General features: G+C 43.1%; 1 protein-coding gene across 12 annotated transcripts in view; it reads left to right on the top strand.

Annotated features, from left to right (window-relative positions):
* Nucleotides 1–17,668, top strand: part of nsd1 (nuclear receptor binding SET domain protein 1) — a 71,080-nt gene that overhangs the window by 35,288 nt on the left and 18,124 nt on the right. For 11 of the 12 annotated variants that reach the window (XM_062970182.1, XM_008104954.2, XM_062970180.1 and 8 more), the window contains 7 exons: nt 1,886–1,995; nt 3,014–3,359; nt 4,541–4,647; nt 6,013–6,088; nt 9,641–9,762; nt 16,460–16,603; nt 17,477–17,600. In XM_062970182.1, the coding sequence (XP_062826252.1) occupies nt 1,886–1,995; nt 3,014–3,359; nt 4,541–4,647; nt 6,013–6,088; nt 9,641–9,762; nt 16,460–16,603; nt 17,477–17,600 (1,029 nt within the window). The remainder of the gene's footprint in view (nt 1–1,885; nt 1,996–3,013; nt 3,360–4,540; nt 4,648–6,012; nt 6,089–9,640; nt 9,763–16,459; nt 16,604–17,476; nt 17,601–17,668) is intronic. The other variant, XM_062970183.1, reaches the window with a different exon arrangement.

Below are 17,668 nucleotides of genomic sequence, written 5' to 3'. Positions count from 1 at the left end.
GTTGTTGGTTATGTATACTCCGCTATTACATAGCCAAAAGTGAGGCGCACACTTGGTTCAATGGTGCATTAGAATAACACACATAAGCACCCTACGCCCATCTGTCAGGCCGAGATTTGTGAACTTGCAGCCTCAGCCTAACAGAGTGGCACAGTGTTCTAACTGGCCTCATTCGCAAGGACTTAAAAGCCTCCCATCAGTTTTGAAGGCCGCATAAATGAGGCCTTAGTTGGGAAGTGCCATTAGGGTGATACTGGTGCAGCCTGATGGAGGGGCACCGCTTCCTCTTGCCTGTTGGCCGTTCCAGGGCAGGAAACAGGAAAGAGGAAGCCACATATTATATTCAACAGCAGATTTATTTTTATTTTTTGCTATGCGCACCTTCAAAATTGAGGTGCACATTATTGATAGTGCATTATCCTCCAGTAAATACAGACAAGTTAAGAACTGTAGGTTTGTTTTTAAGTTGAATTAGTTTGTAAGTTGAAACAGGTATATTTTTAAGTGTAACCCCTGCCAAAAATATATAGATATTAGCTTTGGATAACATACAGAAAGGTTAACTCCTCTATGGTATTTGTTTTGCTATCTGTTCAGAAGATTTCACCTCACTTTCTGTCCCTGTCATTATTGGATTTCGAAAAATTTTGCTTGTGGAAACCAGGATTGGTGATAAAGCTTCAGTGGAGCCACCTTTTTGCCATGATAACTATTTTGAGAGTAAATTTCTTTTCCGATGGGTAGATTTCTCTCACTTCCTGTTGTCTCACCCTTGTATAGGTAATCCTTTTACAATCTTGGCATTTGTTGAAAAGTAAAGCAGTTCTCCTTCTGCCAGCTTCAGTAATACAGGAGGGACCTGGGATTGGAATTGGAAAATGTGTCACAGTATTTGATTTGCAGTATTGAGGCTTAGTTATTTGCAGTCAGCATTCACTTCAGTTCCATTTCTTCTAGATTTGAGTAGCGATGAGATCAGCATAAACTCATCTCCTGAGTGAGGTGGGAATTGTGGTGTTCCATATTAGGTGAATTTCTGTTGAATAATGCAGGGAGAGAGGCAAAATGTTTTCAGAAGATTTGAATCCCTTCCCCCCCCCCCCCAAAATAATAAAGGCCTCTTTCTTTTTTTACAGGTGATATTTAATTCATTTTTTAAAGAGAGGGCTTTACAGGGTGCTTTGCTATGTTTATTTAACTGTTTTTAAACTGTGTTTTATCTTTTAGTATATGTTTTAAATTGGGCTTCTTATTTCCGTTTTTATTTATAAAGACATTTACATACTGCCTTTGAGCACCTTTTCCTTAAGTGCAGTCAAGGTGGCTTATATGACATTAACACAAAATACAAGAAAGAAAAATGAGATCATACAAACAAACAAAAGAGAACGCAATTAACAAACAAATTAAACCTACGGAAAACCTGGCAAAATATATATTGTCTTCACTTCCCACATAAGAAAAAAAAAACACTAGAATGTATTAACTATGGTGAGAATTACAATTATTGAAAGCAGAGGTGGTTACATTGCACCCGATGCATTAGTTATACTGTTACAGATCTGAGTTAGAATCCCTTCATAATTTCCACTTAAGAAAGGCAAAATCTACCTTTAGAAGAGAAAGAGAATTACAAATTTGGGAGTAAAAGATATGTACGTTCGAAATATTAGTTTATATGCTGGTGGATACCTGCTTAAACCTAATAAAAGCTTATTCTTGAGTCAGTATAAGAAAACTTTATAATGTTGGTGAAAATTCTAAAATGCTATTGATAAAACTACTGTTGAACTAGATCATAACAGATATTTTCATCCCAGCCCTTTTTTCTGTTCTAAGAAGACTAACCATGGCTGTTCCTTGTTTTTCTCTACTGCACATTCAGAGAAGAAACGCCTTAGGAAGCCAAGTAAGAGGCTTCTGGAATATGCAGAAGAATATGATCATATATTTCCACCTAAGAAAAAAAAGAGGAGCCGGGAACCATTTCGGAAGGTGGGTGTCACCATGCACTGTTGACTTGGATTTGAAACTTGTGAAAAATTGGGGAAACATTTGTCTTTTTAAGATTGTTACAAACAAGAAAGGCTGCCCAGGATCCTGATTTACATTTACCTTCTTTCCCCACCCTCATGTTGTCTCTTTTATTCAGAAAATTATAGTGAGGAGGAAAAGAAAATTCCTTTTCCTGTATGTATGTGGATTCTTTTCCTTTTCTTTAGTGAAGTTGGACAAAGGTGGCATCAGTATTTCTATCTTAAAGAATGGAAAGTTGGCTTTGTATAAATTGACAAATCAATATTGTATATTCAAGAAAAAAATGTCTGATTAGAATGGTTAAGTACTACTGTGATTGTCTAACATGGGAACCATTCAACCATATAGGAATAGAGAAACATCCCCAGGGAAGGGAGGGAAATCACTTATATCCCCTGCTAGGCAGTTTTGGAAAATGTTTAACCATATTATTGGGGAAAGGTCATATGTGTTATGGCTAAGTGCTTCTCAGCCTGTGGGTCCCCAGGTGTTTTGACCTACAACTCCCAGAAATCCCAGCCAGTTTGCCAGCTGTTAGGATTTCTAAGAGTTTAAATCCAAAACATCTGGGGACCCACAGGTTGAGAATCACTGGGCTAAATGAAACATCTGTTCAGAGTTGTCATTTGGTACCAGTATTATTTGGTATGAATATCAGTTAATATGGAGAGACAGAAAGAGGAACGCTTCTTTAATATCACACGTTTAGGCTGGTACTATCATTAATGTGTCAAGAAAGTGAAGAAATTTGGCAGTAATTTAATACTTTGAGGTGGAGATAATTTGTTGGAATAAGTATATAAAACAATAACAAACCATTAAATATTTCCAAAGTTTTATTTCCTTAGATTTTCAGCTGCAGCAGAAACGTTACCCTTATTTCTGACTCATTATAGTCCTTGCTAGTGTTCGTTGTCCATACAGTTTTGACCAGTGTTTTAAATGTTTGTTTTTTTTTGTATATGACCGCTAATAGGCAAGTTCTCTAGAGAGATCTGAGGGCAAACAGAAGGACAGCACTGGCAAGAAGGCTCGTAAAAAGCATCTAGAAAAGAAGCCCTTGGATTCAGTTTCATCTGCTTCTTCACCATCTGCTTCTTCATCTAAAGAGTCTCCTCCAGTCCTGGAGGCTGAGCGTTCTCTCTCAGATGAACCTGATTCCCATTCTATGGAACCAAGATCTGAAATGCCAGTTTTGACGTTGTCTTCACCAAACGCTTTGGAGAAAGAAGATGAAGAGGGAGAAGAAGAAACTTCTGCTGCTCCTCCAGTTCTTCTCCCTGTTCTTCATCCACAGACAGGGGGACAGTTAATGAAGTCAGGTAAGAAGCATATTATTTGCACCATCATTTGAAATAACTGCAGATATTTGTCAACATATTATGCATATCTGACTTAATTTTTGCATAATTCAAAGATGTTAGTCTGGATCAGTATGCAAGGGGATTTTTAGAGCATTTGAAACTGGGAGAAAGAAGATAGCATAAGCATTTGTAGACTGTTAACTAGATGTGGAAGGACCGGTGGCAGCGATGTCACCAAAGAGTGATGCAAAGAGACTGATTGTTGGGGAAGACCCTTTATAAATCTTTATTCACATACTCGTATATGCAAATACAGGTATTTCAAAACCAAAGCCCTTCTAGTCGCAGGCATTTTGGGTAGGGGATACTCAACTTGTAGCTTTCCTCCAACTTTTTTCTCCAGTGACCATTATTAAAACAACCTGTCACTTCATCACCATATCTGCATTTCTGTTGTCATTCATTCACGCAACCTGCTCATTCATAAGTCTAAATATCTGTTCCTAGGCACTTCATGCGCTGATGAGGTAGATTTATGTCTATGAAAGCTTATGCTACCAACATCTTTCTCTGACTCTCAAAGGTGCTATAAAATCAATTTGCATATTAACCTGTTCATAATTTTCTTGCTTTTGAATGCATTTATTTTCAGGTATGTATTCAGCCCCTTTTAAGTACCATTCGTAAGGCAAATCTCCAAATGTTTCCTAAGATTTGCTTTCTGAATATTTTTATATGAGATTTAAGAGAACGAATAAAGAACTAGAAAGATTTAAAAGAAGATAGTTTCTTGTTAAAAATATCCATACTGGCTGTTTACCCATTTGCATCTCTAAATAGAGCCATGCATTTTTAAGACATAGATGGCACACACAATGCCATACCAATTTCTGCTTGCCCCAGGTTTAATTTCATAAGTACAGTTAAATATTGTAGTCAGTATTTGAGACATTGAATGCTCAGACTTTGGGCAGACATTTATTATCTAAAGGTTGCAACTGGATATGAAGTTGCACACATTGCAAATCTGTAGAAAGCAAGGGCCTTTCAGGAGGCACGGCCTATACTTTATAAATTGCAGATGACTTTGTAAAGTGAAGATTTAACAAATGATGTCACAGTTAGTATTCAGATTGTCATTTCTTACTAGTAGTTTGCATGTAATGGAAGAAAATGCTGCATGTACATCTTTGTTGCAGGGCGTTTTGGGACTAAGCGCAAAAGGAAACCAACTAAAAAGCTCCTGGAATCCAATGATTTGGATACCACCTTTATACCAAAGAGAGAATGGACTTCCATAAAGAAGGTATGCTCCTTCCTGCAGGGTCAAAATGTTACCTAGAATATAAAGATTTAATAAGCCCCTGTAAGTAAAATAATTACATATTTGGGGATCTTTTAATAGTATTCATTTGATGAAAGCATGGTAATCAGTCAAATTATGCGAAAATAACATGGAACATGATAAATCAAGTTCCCAGTACATTTTCCTTATAAATGCAAACAATTTGGTTTTTATGTAGAGGTAAAACCTGTGACATATAAAATCTGTAATAGTAATAATATCCTCAGAACTTAAAAGCAGAATTATTTCCAAAAATATTGCTGTGCCACAGTGACTGCCTTGCATGCCTCTTGACTACTTCAGATAAGAGGGGGCTTGCTACAGGGCCCAGGTGTCAAAGGGATCTACCTGAGCAAAATAATAATAATAATAATAATAATAATAATAATAATAATAATAATAATAATACAGAAAGGTGGCCCTTGGGATACCTTAATCCCAAGCAGTTTCCCTTCAGTTACATTTTGTAGCAAGGGTAAGCTGCTGTGGCCATCTAGTTTTTGCTGACTGCCACTTCCATTGACCCTAAACTGGAACCATGGAAGCTATAGTCCCAAAACACTTGGAATGGCAGACTTGCTTACCCTTTTGTTCAGTGTTTGTTCTCAGTATTATATTTTATAAAGTTTTAAAATGCCATATGTTTAAGACACTAGATTTGAGACAGCGTAATATTTCTATTGCATTAGTTGAAGATCTCTTCCCAATTAATTAGTATCTTATTGTTTATTAATGTTTTTGTCTTCTTCAGCTAGAAAGAAAGCTTATTTAATTACAGTAGAGTCTCACTTATCCAACACTCGCTTATCCAACATTCTGGATTATCCAACGCATTTTTGTAGTCAATGTTTTCAATACATCTTGATATTTTGGTGCTAAATTCGTAAATACAGTAATTACTACATAGCATTACTGCATATTGAACTACTTTTTCTGTCAATTTTTTTTATATAACATGATGTTTTGGTGCTTAATTTGTAAAATCATAACCTAATTTGATGTTTAATAGGCTTTTCCTTAATCTCTCCTTATTATCCAACATATTTGCTTATCCCGTTTACGTTGGATAAGCGAGTTTTTTATGATTAGTGGTTAAGCAAATATGATCCTTCTCAGAATTGTTGCCATCTAGTGGGAGATATTGGGAGCTTCCTTTGCTATCCTAATAATAGCTATTTTAAATTGTTATTGTTTGAAACATACGTTACTTGTAATTGTTATTTTTTGCAGTTGAGATTAATTGCAGTTGAGATTAATTCAAGGAAATGAACCTTCTTGTAGGTATTTGAATTTGTTTGGTAAATTGTGCATATTGCTTGTTCACAGTGTTCTGAGGCTGGTCCTTTGGATACTGAAATACCTGAGTTTTACCCCACAACTCAAGTTCTGGATGTTGCTGAAGGTAGGAAGTGCTTGTGTGCTTTAGAATGTACTATTCTGTTTTGCTACTAAATTTATATACAATATATATAAATGTAATATTCATTTTACTATGGAGTAAACAACAAAACCACTGAACCCAATCACACCAAATTTGGCCACAAAAGACATAGTCTTCCAAAATATGTCTTTCAATTAAAAAAAAAACTAGAAAAATAGTCTAAATTTATTATGGAGTAAACAACAAAACCACTGAACCCAATCACACCAAATTTGGCCACAAAAGACATAGTCTTCCAAATATGTCTTTCAATTAAAAAAAAAAACCTAGAAAAATAGTCTAAATTACAGAGGATGAGGAAGAGCTTTTCCCCCCTTAAATGCCAGTTAGAAAAGTAGGTTCTGCTGCCTTTACCCCCCCCCCCCCCCGGCGCTGCCTTTAGGCCCCGCCCTCTTCATGTCCTAGCAACTCCCTCAGCCAAGATGACACCCAGGTCACAGGCAGTTAGGCCTCTTCGACACAGCCTATAAAATACAGATTATCTGATTTGAACTGGATTATATGGCAGTGTAAACTCAAGGCCCTTCCACACAGCTATCTAACCCAGATTGCCAAGGCAGGATAATCCACAGTATCTCCTTTGAACTGGATTATCTAGAGTTCACACTGCCATATAGTCCAGTTCAGTGTGGATTTTATACAGCTGTGTAGGAGGGGCCTCATATAATCCAGTTCTAAGCAAATAATATAAGATGATAAATATAATATGTAATAATTACTGTGGTATAATAATACAGAACAATATAATCTCTAAAACCAGGACAGTAAATAAAGAGCAACACTCTGAAAGCAGGGAAATTGGGAATTCCAGAAAGGAAACAATCAGGGCCAGCTAACTCTCCCAACAAAGCATTCCCCCAGGCAGGAAGCAGACAGGCTTTGAAACTGCAAGGCCATTAAATGCCTTTATTAATTGCAGCATTCATACCTGCCACACTGAGACTATTAATTGCTGTTCAACCAAGGATTCCGCAAGGTAGAAAGTGGCTAGGCTTGCAACCAGCAAGGCTGTTCAGTGCTATTCAACCTGCCAACCAAGATTTCCCCTAGGTGAGAAACCCCCAGGCTTTGAAGCCACGAGGCGACTCCATCCCATTCAACCTGGCCTAGCAAGGATTGGGGCATAAGGTGGCAACCTGTGCTTGACGGGGTCGCACTCCCTCTGAAGGCTTGGGGGTCCTCCTGGATTCGGCGCTGACACTTGATGCTCAGGTGTCATTGGTGGCTGGGAGGGCCTTTGCACAACTAAAACTTGTGCACCAGCTGCGACCGTACCTCATGAAGTCTGACTTGGCCACGGTGGTCACCTCTAGATTGGATTATTGCAATGCACTCTATGTGGGGTTGCCCTTGAAGACGACCTGGAAACTACAATTAGTCCAACATTCGGCAGCCAAGTTGTTAACGGGAGCAAATTACAGGGAGAGATCTACTCCCCTGCTTAAGGAGCTCCACTGGCTGCCGATTATTTTCTGGTCCCAATTCAAGGTGCAGGTTCTTACCTATAAAGCCCTAAATGGTTTGGGACCTGCCTACCTTTGTGACCAGATTTCCCCCTATGAACCTGCACGATCTCTTCCTTCATCCAGAGAGGCCCTTCTCTCGCTCCCACCACCATTGCTGGCTTAGTTGGTGGGGACAAGGGAGGGGGCCTTCTCAGTAGTCGCCCCGCGGATCTGGAACTCCCTCCCGGGGGAGATCAGGCAGGCCTCCACCCATGCTTCTTTTAAAAAGTAGCTAAAAACTTGGCTTTTTCGCTGCGCATTTGAATAACTGAGTCCCCATGACCAAAAGTCAGATTAATACACCTTCTTTCGCACAGGTCCCTCTTCTCATAACAAATTAGCTGCCCGTCTCCCACCCCTTCAGTCCAGAAATGTTTACACTTTGTCCTTTGGCCCCAAAGCAGTTTAGAACTGTATTATTGCACCTTAGTTTAAGTGGCCCCTCCATGCCATTTCCTCCACCACCTGGTGGTCCATTTTATCCTACTTTATTTTTAACTGATTTATATGTTAACTGAGTTTGATGGTTTAATGTATTGTTTTATTTAAAGTAACTGTTTTGTATAAATGCTGTTTTTACTGTGTTTTTATTGCAATATGTTTTAACTGATCTACTTGTTCCGTATCTTCGGGCCTGTGTCCCGTGTAGCCGGCCCAAGTTCCTGCTGGGAAATGGTGGTGGGGTAGAAAAATAAAGTTACTTACTTTACTTACAAGGATGTCCTATGTAGAAAGCAGCCAGGCTTTTAAGCTGCAAGACTATTCAGTGTAATTCAAGCTGGCCAAACAATGATTCCCCTACAAAGGAAGAAGCCAGGCTTCAAAGCGGCTCTTTGATTGAAGGTGTTCCTCCAACACGCCAAACAGGGATTCCAGTAGTTATAACACAGCCAGGCATTGAAGCTGCAAGGCTATTCAGTGCAATTCGACCAGACCAACAAAGGATTAACCTTGGTAGAAAGCGGCCAGGCTTTGAAGCAGTGATACTACTCTGTACTATTGAAGGTGGCCAACCAAAGATTCTGCTAGGTAGCAAGCAACCAGGCTTTGAAGCAGTGAGGCTATTCGTTGCAATTCTAGCAGCCCAAAAAACCATTCCCTTAGAATGCAAGTACCCAGCCTTCCAAGCAGCAAGCCTATTCCGTTGCATTCCAGCTCACCAAACAAGGATTCCCATAAGAAGAAAACAGCCAGGCTTTTTATTACACCTGGCCAACAAAGGATTCTCATAAGCCACAGCAACGCGTGGCTGGGCAAAGCTAGTATGATAATAAGTAAGATGTAAATATTCCTACATGGCAGAAAGTTGGACCACATGGCTCTTGTGATTCCTTCCACTTCTGTAATTCTATAAAATAAGTTGGTATAAAACACATCCTTAATTATCTAGGTCCAAATCAAAAAGAAGGAGCTGTGTCTTTGTCTTATTAGTTTGAACAAAGTCTTGCCAACATTACTACTGGAATTCCAATGATAGTGATGGATTCGAGCATTTCCAAGGGATGGACTGGCAAAAAGACAGGTCAAACAATAGGAGAGGAACATGTTACTATACAAAACCCCAGCATGTCCTCTGACTTGACTTTCTGAATTTTCAGCTGATGCTGTCTAGATCTTTTTTTCATGATCATGCTGATGAAACTTCCTATTAATGTAGGTGGTTTTTTAAACACCAGCTCTTTCACTGAGTGACATTAATACAAATTTCTGATCTGTCCTGTTCATATAAATAAAATGGTCTTTTCTTCCAACTGTTGCTATTTGGAAGATAGTAAGAACAAGAAGTGCTTTGCTTGAGTACAAATATGATGAATACAACATGAATTCATTATATACGCTTTACGTTCCTGTGAAAGGATTGCAGCCATTTACTCTGAGTGGAACAAAGAAATAAAGTTGACTGTAGTTACTTTGCTGTATTGTGCAAGGTGAAAACTGTTGAATTCTGGAGTTTGAAGCCTGAGGGACAGAGATGCCAGGACTGTCATGGACTTTGCTCTTTCCACAGCAGCTCCTGAGAAAGTTCCTGTGAAACAACGAAGGCGAAAGCGTCAGCGGCGCCCCTTTACTGCAGCACCACATAAAAAAGAAAGGAGTAAAGGCGTAGTGGGCGAAACACACAGTTTTCAGGTACTGCTAAACCTTGGGATTTTTTTCTGTATAAAATGGTATATTTTGCTACTTTTATTTTCAGAAGGTCTGAAATAGTTGACAATGTTTCAGCAACAAACGCAAAATATAAGAGACAGCACAGCAAATATGGGAGATTTTTGATAAGGGGTATTGTCTAAACTGGTTGCTCTTTTTTAAAAGAGTGCTATAAGCTTGATCGCTAGGGATATTATTGCACCATTATCACTCTTAAACTCCCATTTAGACCTCAGTATGCCGAACTTCATTTGAGATGTTGGAAAGGATGTAAGGATATGTCTTTTAACTCTTGTGTACTATTCCATTTTGATGTGGAAAGAGTGGAGTCAGTACTAGACTTCTGCTGGTAGTAAAACAGAATCCAGTAGGTATGTGTCTGTGTGTGTGGAGGGGATGATTTCCCCTTCCTTTTGCAGCATCCTTTGCATCTCAGAAAACCACATGAGAGGGAAAGAAACCCTCAGGAATCGGGTTTTCTGCAGACCTGAGGCCTGGGTGGGGAGAGAAAGAATGCCACTGATGCGACAATGCCAGCACAATGTTGCATTTAGCCTGAAAAGCAGATATCTTTTATTCTCCCTGTCCCTATTTACACACAGGTATTTGTTTCTCCAGAAGTATAGACTAGATTTTCTATTCTGATTAGTCAACAAACCCAAGATGACAAGCCCCAATGTCTCATGCTAGAATATGGAATGATGTACTTGGTTGAATAAGATATTAATGTCAGCTCACTACAGCCGCTCCTGAATGAACACACGAGACTCTCTGTGGTATCACCAGAAACTTTACTGCAGGAAACATAGACATCAGAAAAGCCAAGAATGGGAGGCTCCGGCCAACCATCCTTTATATACCCTCCCCCTCATTTGAAAAGTCTCTTCCCGCTCAGCAAAACCCCACGCAGATTCCCCGCCAAGTCCAGCAGCCGTTTCTTCTCCGAGTCCTGAGACGCAGGTGTCTTATCAATGTCAGTGACCCTGAAACTCAGAGCCACATCCAGGCTCTAGTAGCAGGGTTCTGACATGGCGTCCTCCTCCCCTTCGTCCTGGAAGGAAAAGATTTAACACAACTATTGTTCTCCGCTGTCCAGAGTTCCTTTATACTTTTTTAACAGGCTGCAATGGAATACCGGGTGTACCTTTCCTAGGTCCTTGGGTAGCCTCAGCTGATAGGTCACTTCGTTTATTCTTTTCGCCACCCTGAACGGCCCTATATAGCGTGGAGCCAATTTCTTAGATGGAAACCCCAATTTCGGGTTTTTTGTGCTCAGCCAAACCAGATCTCCTTCGCCCAATTTGTCTCCCTCTCGGCGCCTACGATCTGCAAAGAGCTTGTACTTCTTTTGCGTTTCCCGCAATGCCTCCACCACGTTCTGCCACCCTCGCTTAATTTTAGCCGGCCATTCCTTGTCGGTCTGGCCCTCTCCTTCCTTCCACTCGGGTAGCCTGGGGAAAGGTGCCACCTCCTTTCCGTATACTATTTCGAATGGGGCACGACCTGTGGCCGGATGTATGGCCCCGTTAAATGCCATCTCAGCAAACGGCAGAAGGTCTGACCAATCGTCCTGTCTATAATTGGTGTACATCCTCAAGAATTGGCACAGTGTTTGTTGGGTACGTTCGACCCCCCCCCCCCCCCGTTGGTCGCGGGATGAAAGGCCGAGCTCAGGTTCCTTTCTGCTCCTAACAGCTGTAAGAATTTTCCCCAAAATTTTGCAGTGAATTGGACTCCCCGGTCGCTAATTATTTTGTTGGGGTACCCATGTAGGCGATATACATGCTTTACATACAAATCCGCGAGCTTTTCAGCCGAGGGGAGTTTTGGCAGGGCCACAAAGTGCGCCTGTTTTGAGAATAGGTCCAATATTGTCCAAATGTATCTGTGGCCTCTGCTGGGGGGTAGTTCGCCTACAAAATCCATTGCCACGCATTCCCATGGCCTCATGGGCTCCACCACCTTCTGCAATAGCCCCTGGGGCTTCCCAGGTGGTGTTTTGCCCTCTGCACATAATTCACACTGCGTGACGTACCCCCTGGCGTCTTTCCTCATTCCGGGCCACCAGCATTGTTTGGCCAACAGTTTAATAGTCCTGGTAGGGCCTAGATGACCTGCACCCTTGTTATCATGGCATTTCCTTAACATTTCTTGTCTCAAACATTCAGGAATATACAATTTCTTATTAACAAACACCAAATCCCCACACAGTTCTCCCTGTTCTTTGTTCGTTTGTAACCATTCGTCCATTCCATATGCTCGCTTCAACTCTTCCTCCCATATTTCTCCTCCCCCCGTGGAAATGGCAGTACGTTTGTTTTCTTTGGCCGCTTGTGCTCGAGTCAGTACTGCCAGGCCCCATTGCTTATCTAGGAAAAGGCTCCCCTCAGATTCCTGAATTCCTCCCCCGTGCTGAGGCATCCGAGAGAGAGCGTCAGCGAGTATGTTGTGTTTCCCCTGGAAGAACTTGAGTCTGAAATCAAAACGGCTGAAATATTGGGCCCATCTAATCTGCTTCGCTGATAGTTTGCGAGGGGATCTCAGATATTGTAAATTTTTATGAATAGACCACACCTCAAACGGTATTCCACTCCCTTCCAGAAAGTGTCTCTAGCACTCTAGTGCTTTCAGAATCGCTAAGGCTTCCCTCACCCAAATCGGCCAGTTTTTTTCTGTATCGCTAAACCTTTTCGACAGATAGCCACATGGCTTCAGGTTCCCCCCCTCGTCTTTCTGCAGCAGGACTGCCCCATATGCCCGGTCTGACGCATCGCAATGTATTACAAAGGTCTTAGACATATCAGGGTGCTGTAGGACAGGCTCCTCAGTAAAACGCTTTTTTAGGGCTTCGAAAGCTTCCTGGCATTCTATTGTCCAGGTCAGTTTGGCCCCAGGGGCCTTCACTTTGGCTGTTTCTCCCCTGCCTTTAGTCTTTAACAAATCAGTTAATGGCAAAGTGAGGCGCGCAAAGTCCTTGATAAATGTTCTATAGAAGTTTGCGAACCCCAGGAAGGATTGCAGCTGCTTCCGTGTTCTGGGGGCTTCCCACCCCCTTACGTCTTCCACCTTCGCAGGGTCCATCGCCACTCCCTGGGAGGAAATCCTATACCCCAGAAAGTCTATCTGGTCTTTATTGAACTCGCACTTGGCAAGTTTCGCATACAGTTTCGCTTCCCTCAACTTTTGTAGGACTTCCCTGACTAGTTCTACGTGTTGCTCCTTGGTCCGAGACATTATCAATATATCATCTAAAAAAATAAAAACTCCCTTGTACAATAATGGATGCAACACTTCGTTGATTAATTGCATGAACGCGGCCCCTCCCCCGCATAAACCGAATGGGAGCACACAATAATTGAATAATCCGAAGGCGGAGGAGAAGGCCGTCTTCCACCTGTCCTCTGGGTTGATCTGCAATTTATGGTAAGCCTCAATTAAATCCAATTTAGTGAATATCTGCCCCTCCGATAACTGGGCGATCAAGTCCTTCACTAAGGGTAGAGGGTATTTATTTACAGTACTGATTGCATTCAGGCCTCTGTAGTCAATGCAGAGCCTCAGCGTTTGGTCCTTTTTCCGCCTAAACAACACAGGTGCCCCTAAAGGGGAATTCGAAGGTTCTATGAAACCCCTCGCTAGGTTTTTATCAATGTACTTTCTCAGTTCCTCCTTTTCCCTAGCCGACGTCGGGTATATCTTTGCCTTGGGAAGCTCTGCTCCTGGGACTAGCTCTATTTTCACTTCAACCCTCCGCTTCGGTGGGAAATTGTCTGCTTCCTTCTCGTCAAACACGTCCACAAAATCATGATACTCTGGGGGTAATTTATCTGCCAGTTCTGCTATTCTGATAGTCTTCCTCCCCCCTTTTCCCTGGCTCCCTCTCGACTTCCTGGCTCCCTTCTTCCAAACTCATCCCGAAAATCATGCTCTTATCCTCCCAGTTGATTTGCGGGTTGGCCTGCCCCGGCCACGGCATGCCTAGTATAACATTATAGTTGGCTATTTGTGATATCACAAATGACACCTTTCCTTCCCAACTCCCTATCTTACACTTTACATCTTCGGCACTGTGCCTAGCTAACGATCCTGATGCTGTGGATCCGTCCAACTGCGAAAATGCTATTGGGGATTCTAGGCTCGTTCTTTCGCATCCCAATCCCCCGGCTAATTCAGGGGAAATGATGTTCCTGGAACATCCACAATCCACAAACGCTTTGCATGTTGCTTGTTTGCTGCCATTTTCAAGCTGAATGGGGACCACTATCATAGCTTTGTCCTGACTTACCAACCCCCCCGAATGGTCCCTCATCGGTGGTTCTTCCTCAGCGCGTTTTCCTGCCACGGCTCTTGGTTTGGGCGGGCCTCCGCCTTCCCCTTTTCTCTGCCAGCACTCGGCAGCCCTGTGGCCCAACCGGCCGCACACGAAGCAGCCACTCCTGCTGGCGCTCACGTTCCCTCTCGGCTCCGCTCTCCTCCCGGCTGGGGTTGATCCCTCCTTCCGGCTCCCCTCTTTCATCTGCGGCCGTTGCTGTAGCCCTCCTCAGTGCCTCCTCGCCTGGGCCAGCGATGTCTCTACGCGCCCCGCCAGCTGAATCCATCCGTGCAGTGTGTCAGGCTCATCACGGTGCACCGCCCAGGAGAGGATCTCCCGCCTGAGCCCCTCTTTGAAGAGTTCCATCTTTGTCACTGCAGACCATTCCGGCACCTTTTCGGCGAGGCATTGGAATTCCTCCGCATACTCAGATACCGACCTCTGCCCCTGGGAGACGGTCTTCAACTTCTCCCTCGCCCGGATTTGCTCCAATGGATCTCAGAAACGGGTCTCCAGGGCCCCCATAAAGCGTCGGACTGACCCCAGACATGGGTTGCGCCGCGCGTGCAGCTGAACGTACCAGCTAGCCGCTCCCCTCTTCAACACTGCACCAATGGCCCGGATCCGGCTGGATTCCGTTCTAAAAGTGTGAGCATTGTCCTCCATATAGCCCCTCACCGTGGTAAGGAAAAAATCCAGTTCAGAGGACTCTCCCCCAAACTCGATCCTTAGTTCCTCTTGTCTCGGTAGGAGTCCCTGTGGTGGCAATCCCCAATCCTCCGCCCGTCGCAAGCCCCCTTGCGGACCAGTGGGCCCCGCTGCTGTTTCTCTTGGCCCTGTGCCACGCCCGGCATTCGCCAGGGGCACTAGGGTCTCAGCTGGGAGCGTAGCCGGGATTCTCGGAGGCTTTTCCCCTTCGTCGTCACTCTCCTCCACCCGCGTCAGGCTTGTTTGGGTCTTGGGTCGGGCGCCGGGCTCCTTTCGCATTCCCCTTCCCTTCGGTGCTGGGAGGTCTGCAAAGCCCTGGCTGCTTCCCACGCTCATGTCCCACATTGAGCCAGCCCGAAGTTCCCTTCCTCTCTCTGGTTCTGCCAAAAACGCCAGGCGCTCCATCGCCCTCGACATTACTGCCAGGGTGGTCTCCATCGCCGACATCCTCTCCTCCAGAAACACCATCCTTTGTGGGGCTGGGGAAGGTAAATCTTCCTCTCCTCCGGTGCTGTCTCCCTGCTCCCTCTGGGTTACCCCATTCGGCTGGGCATAAGCAGTGGATGACGCCAGGGCCGCCAGCTGGTGGAACTCAGCGTCCGGCTCGGGAGTGGCCCTTCCCGACCTTCCTCCTCCTGCGCCCAAGAGCTCTTCATCCTCCACTTGCATGTTGCACCTCACCGCTACAGCGGGATGGTGTCCGTATTCTTGGCTTAGTGTCAGCTCACTACAGCCGCTCCTGAATGAACACACGAGACTCTCTGTGGTATCACCAGAAACTTTACTGCAGGAAACATAGACATCAGAAAAGCCAAGAATGGGAGGCTCCGGCCAACCATCCTTTATATACCCTCCCCCTCATTTGAAAAGTCTCTTCCCGCTCAGCAAAACCCTGCACAGATTCCCCGCCAAGTCCAGCAGCCGTTTCTTCTCCGAGTCCTGAGACGCAGGTGTCTTATCAATGTCAGTGACCCTGAAACTCAGAGCCACATCCAGGCTCTAGTAGCAGGGTTCTGACAATTAATTCTCAAGACCAGGTATATGACTGTGATTTTTTGAGGAAAAAATGAAAATCAAATATTTAGATATGCTGTGGAGGTATAGGTTATGGGAAATGATCTTTTGGGGGATTGGCCAAACACAGTTGCAAATCTCTGCTGTAAGTCAAGGTTTCAAGTATTTATTTTGTGGTCACATTCATACCCTGCCTTTCTTTCTCTGGGAGTTCTTAGATCAAAGTGCTAATACAAATGTAAGAACATACCCCATTTCTTGGAATAGGCTTCTTTTCTATAGATTTGTATTGTGTGGCAAAATACCAAGGTATGCCACTGTTTATTATGAGTATCTCCAGCATAACTGTTTTATTAAGGTTTACTGCAAAATGACAGGATATATCTTTTGCTATATTAAAGTCCAGAATTTTCTTTTTCTCAGTGAAAACTTAAAGTGGAGGAGTGTGAAAAGAGTTAGCAGCACAGCATGAGGCATCTTCTGCAGGCAGTGTGATTAGGGTTAGAGGCGTTGCATGCAGCTCAGCAAGCAGGTTGGAGGAATATCTGAAGGCTTTATAGCCAAACTAACTGCAGCCCAGGAAAGGGTGGTCAATTATGGACAGAATCTAAATGTCCAAATATGTAATCCCCCCCCCTTTTAAAGAGGGATAGGGCAGCTAATGGAACAACTGGAAGTCCCAAGGAGATTACTGAGGAAGGATCTGAAAATTACCCTGGAGTGCCTTCATCAAAAAGGATGCAGGGGGAACGAGGAGGAGGAGCTGCCCTCAAAGAAAATGTGTGTCAGGTAGGTCTCTGGGAGGCTTTTTTCTGCATGTTGATGACTGGTGAAAATGGCTCAAAGCAACTGGAATACCTGGGGATGGGAGTTATCCTAACAAAAGCCGGTGTACATTTACTCCAACTCTTGTAGTACCTACTTGCAATGATCTTTTGCCTTGTCTTCATCTTTTCCCTTGAAATGAACTTGCATAAACAGGACTTCCCATGTTTTATTAACATGGTTGCTAATATTTTCTGTCTGCATTAGTTATTATTTATTTTATCCTGCTGCATTTTGGGTAGATAGGAAGTGGGATGGATGAGCTTATAGTACTTAAAGATGACTCACAGGGGAGACATGGGTGGGGATTCTGAAAGGCTTGAGGGGCTGTAATAGTTTGAGCCCTATAGAAATTTTACCTATGTACTTAGGAAAGAACCAAAATTTGAAAAAGTTACTTTGCAGACTGCAACTTCCAGGATTCTCCCCATTCAGTGGCCCTGCTGTCTGGGATATTCTGCAAGTTATATTTCCATGGCAGCCATATAAATAAAATGTAAATAAAAATGCTCATTAAACCTAAAATAATATCCAAAATACCTCATAATGTCTCTAGAAAAAGGTTTCATTTTTTAAAAAAGGAGTTGTTGAGGGAAATGTTTTGGCTGGGGTTTTCTATGTATGTGCAATAGGGGCTTTTTGTTGTACTCATTGCTTTATTATTCCATCTGCCACAACTGTGGCTTCTGAGGAACAGAAAAGCAGCCAGGCACAACTCCATCATGTCTTGGCCCTGTGTTTGGTGATAGGGGTAGAAATACTCTAAATATATGAAATACATTAACTTTTGTTCTTTGATAATGCTGTATTGCATTCTTTCCTCCTATCCCACCCCAGATCTGTGAAAAGCCAGGTGAATTATTGCTGTGTGAAGCTCAGTGCTGTGGTGCTTTCCACCTGGAGTGTCTTGGGCTCTCCGAAATGCCCAAGGGCAAGTTTATCTGCACCGAGTGCTCCACAGGTACCATACTGGGATGGGTAGATAAAGCTCACTCACTGGGATTGTGCTCTGTTGCTTTGAAGCATCTT

Source organism: Anolis carolinensis, chromosome 2 (assembly GCF_035594765.1).
Source record: "Anolis carolinensis isolate JA03-04 chromosome 2, rAnoCar3.1.pri, whole genome shotgun sequence".
In the NCBI taxonomy this organism is placed as follows: domain Eukaryota; kingdom Metazoa; phylum Chordata; class Lepidosauria; order Squamata; family Dactyloidae; genus Anolis; species Anolis carolinensis.
Note: the sequence above shows the minus strand (reverse complement) of the source record. Positions and strands in the feature narration are given on the sequence as shown.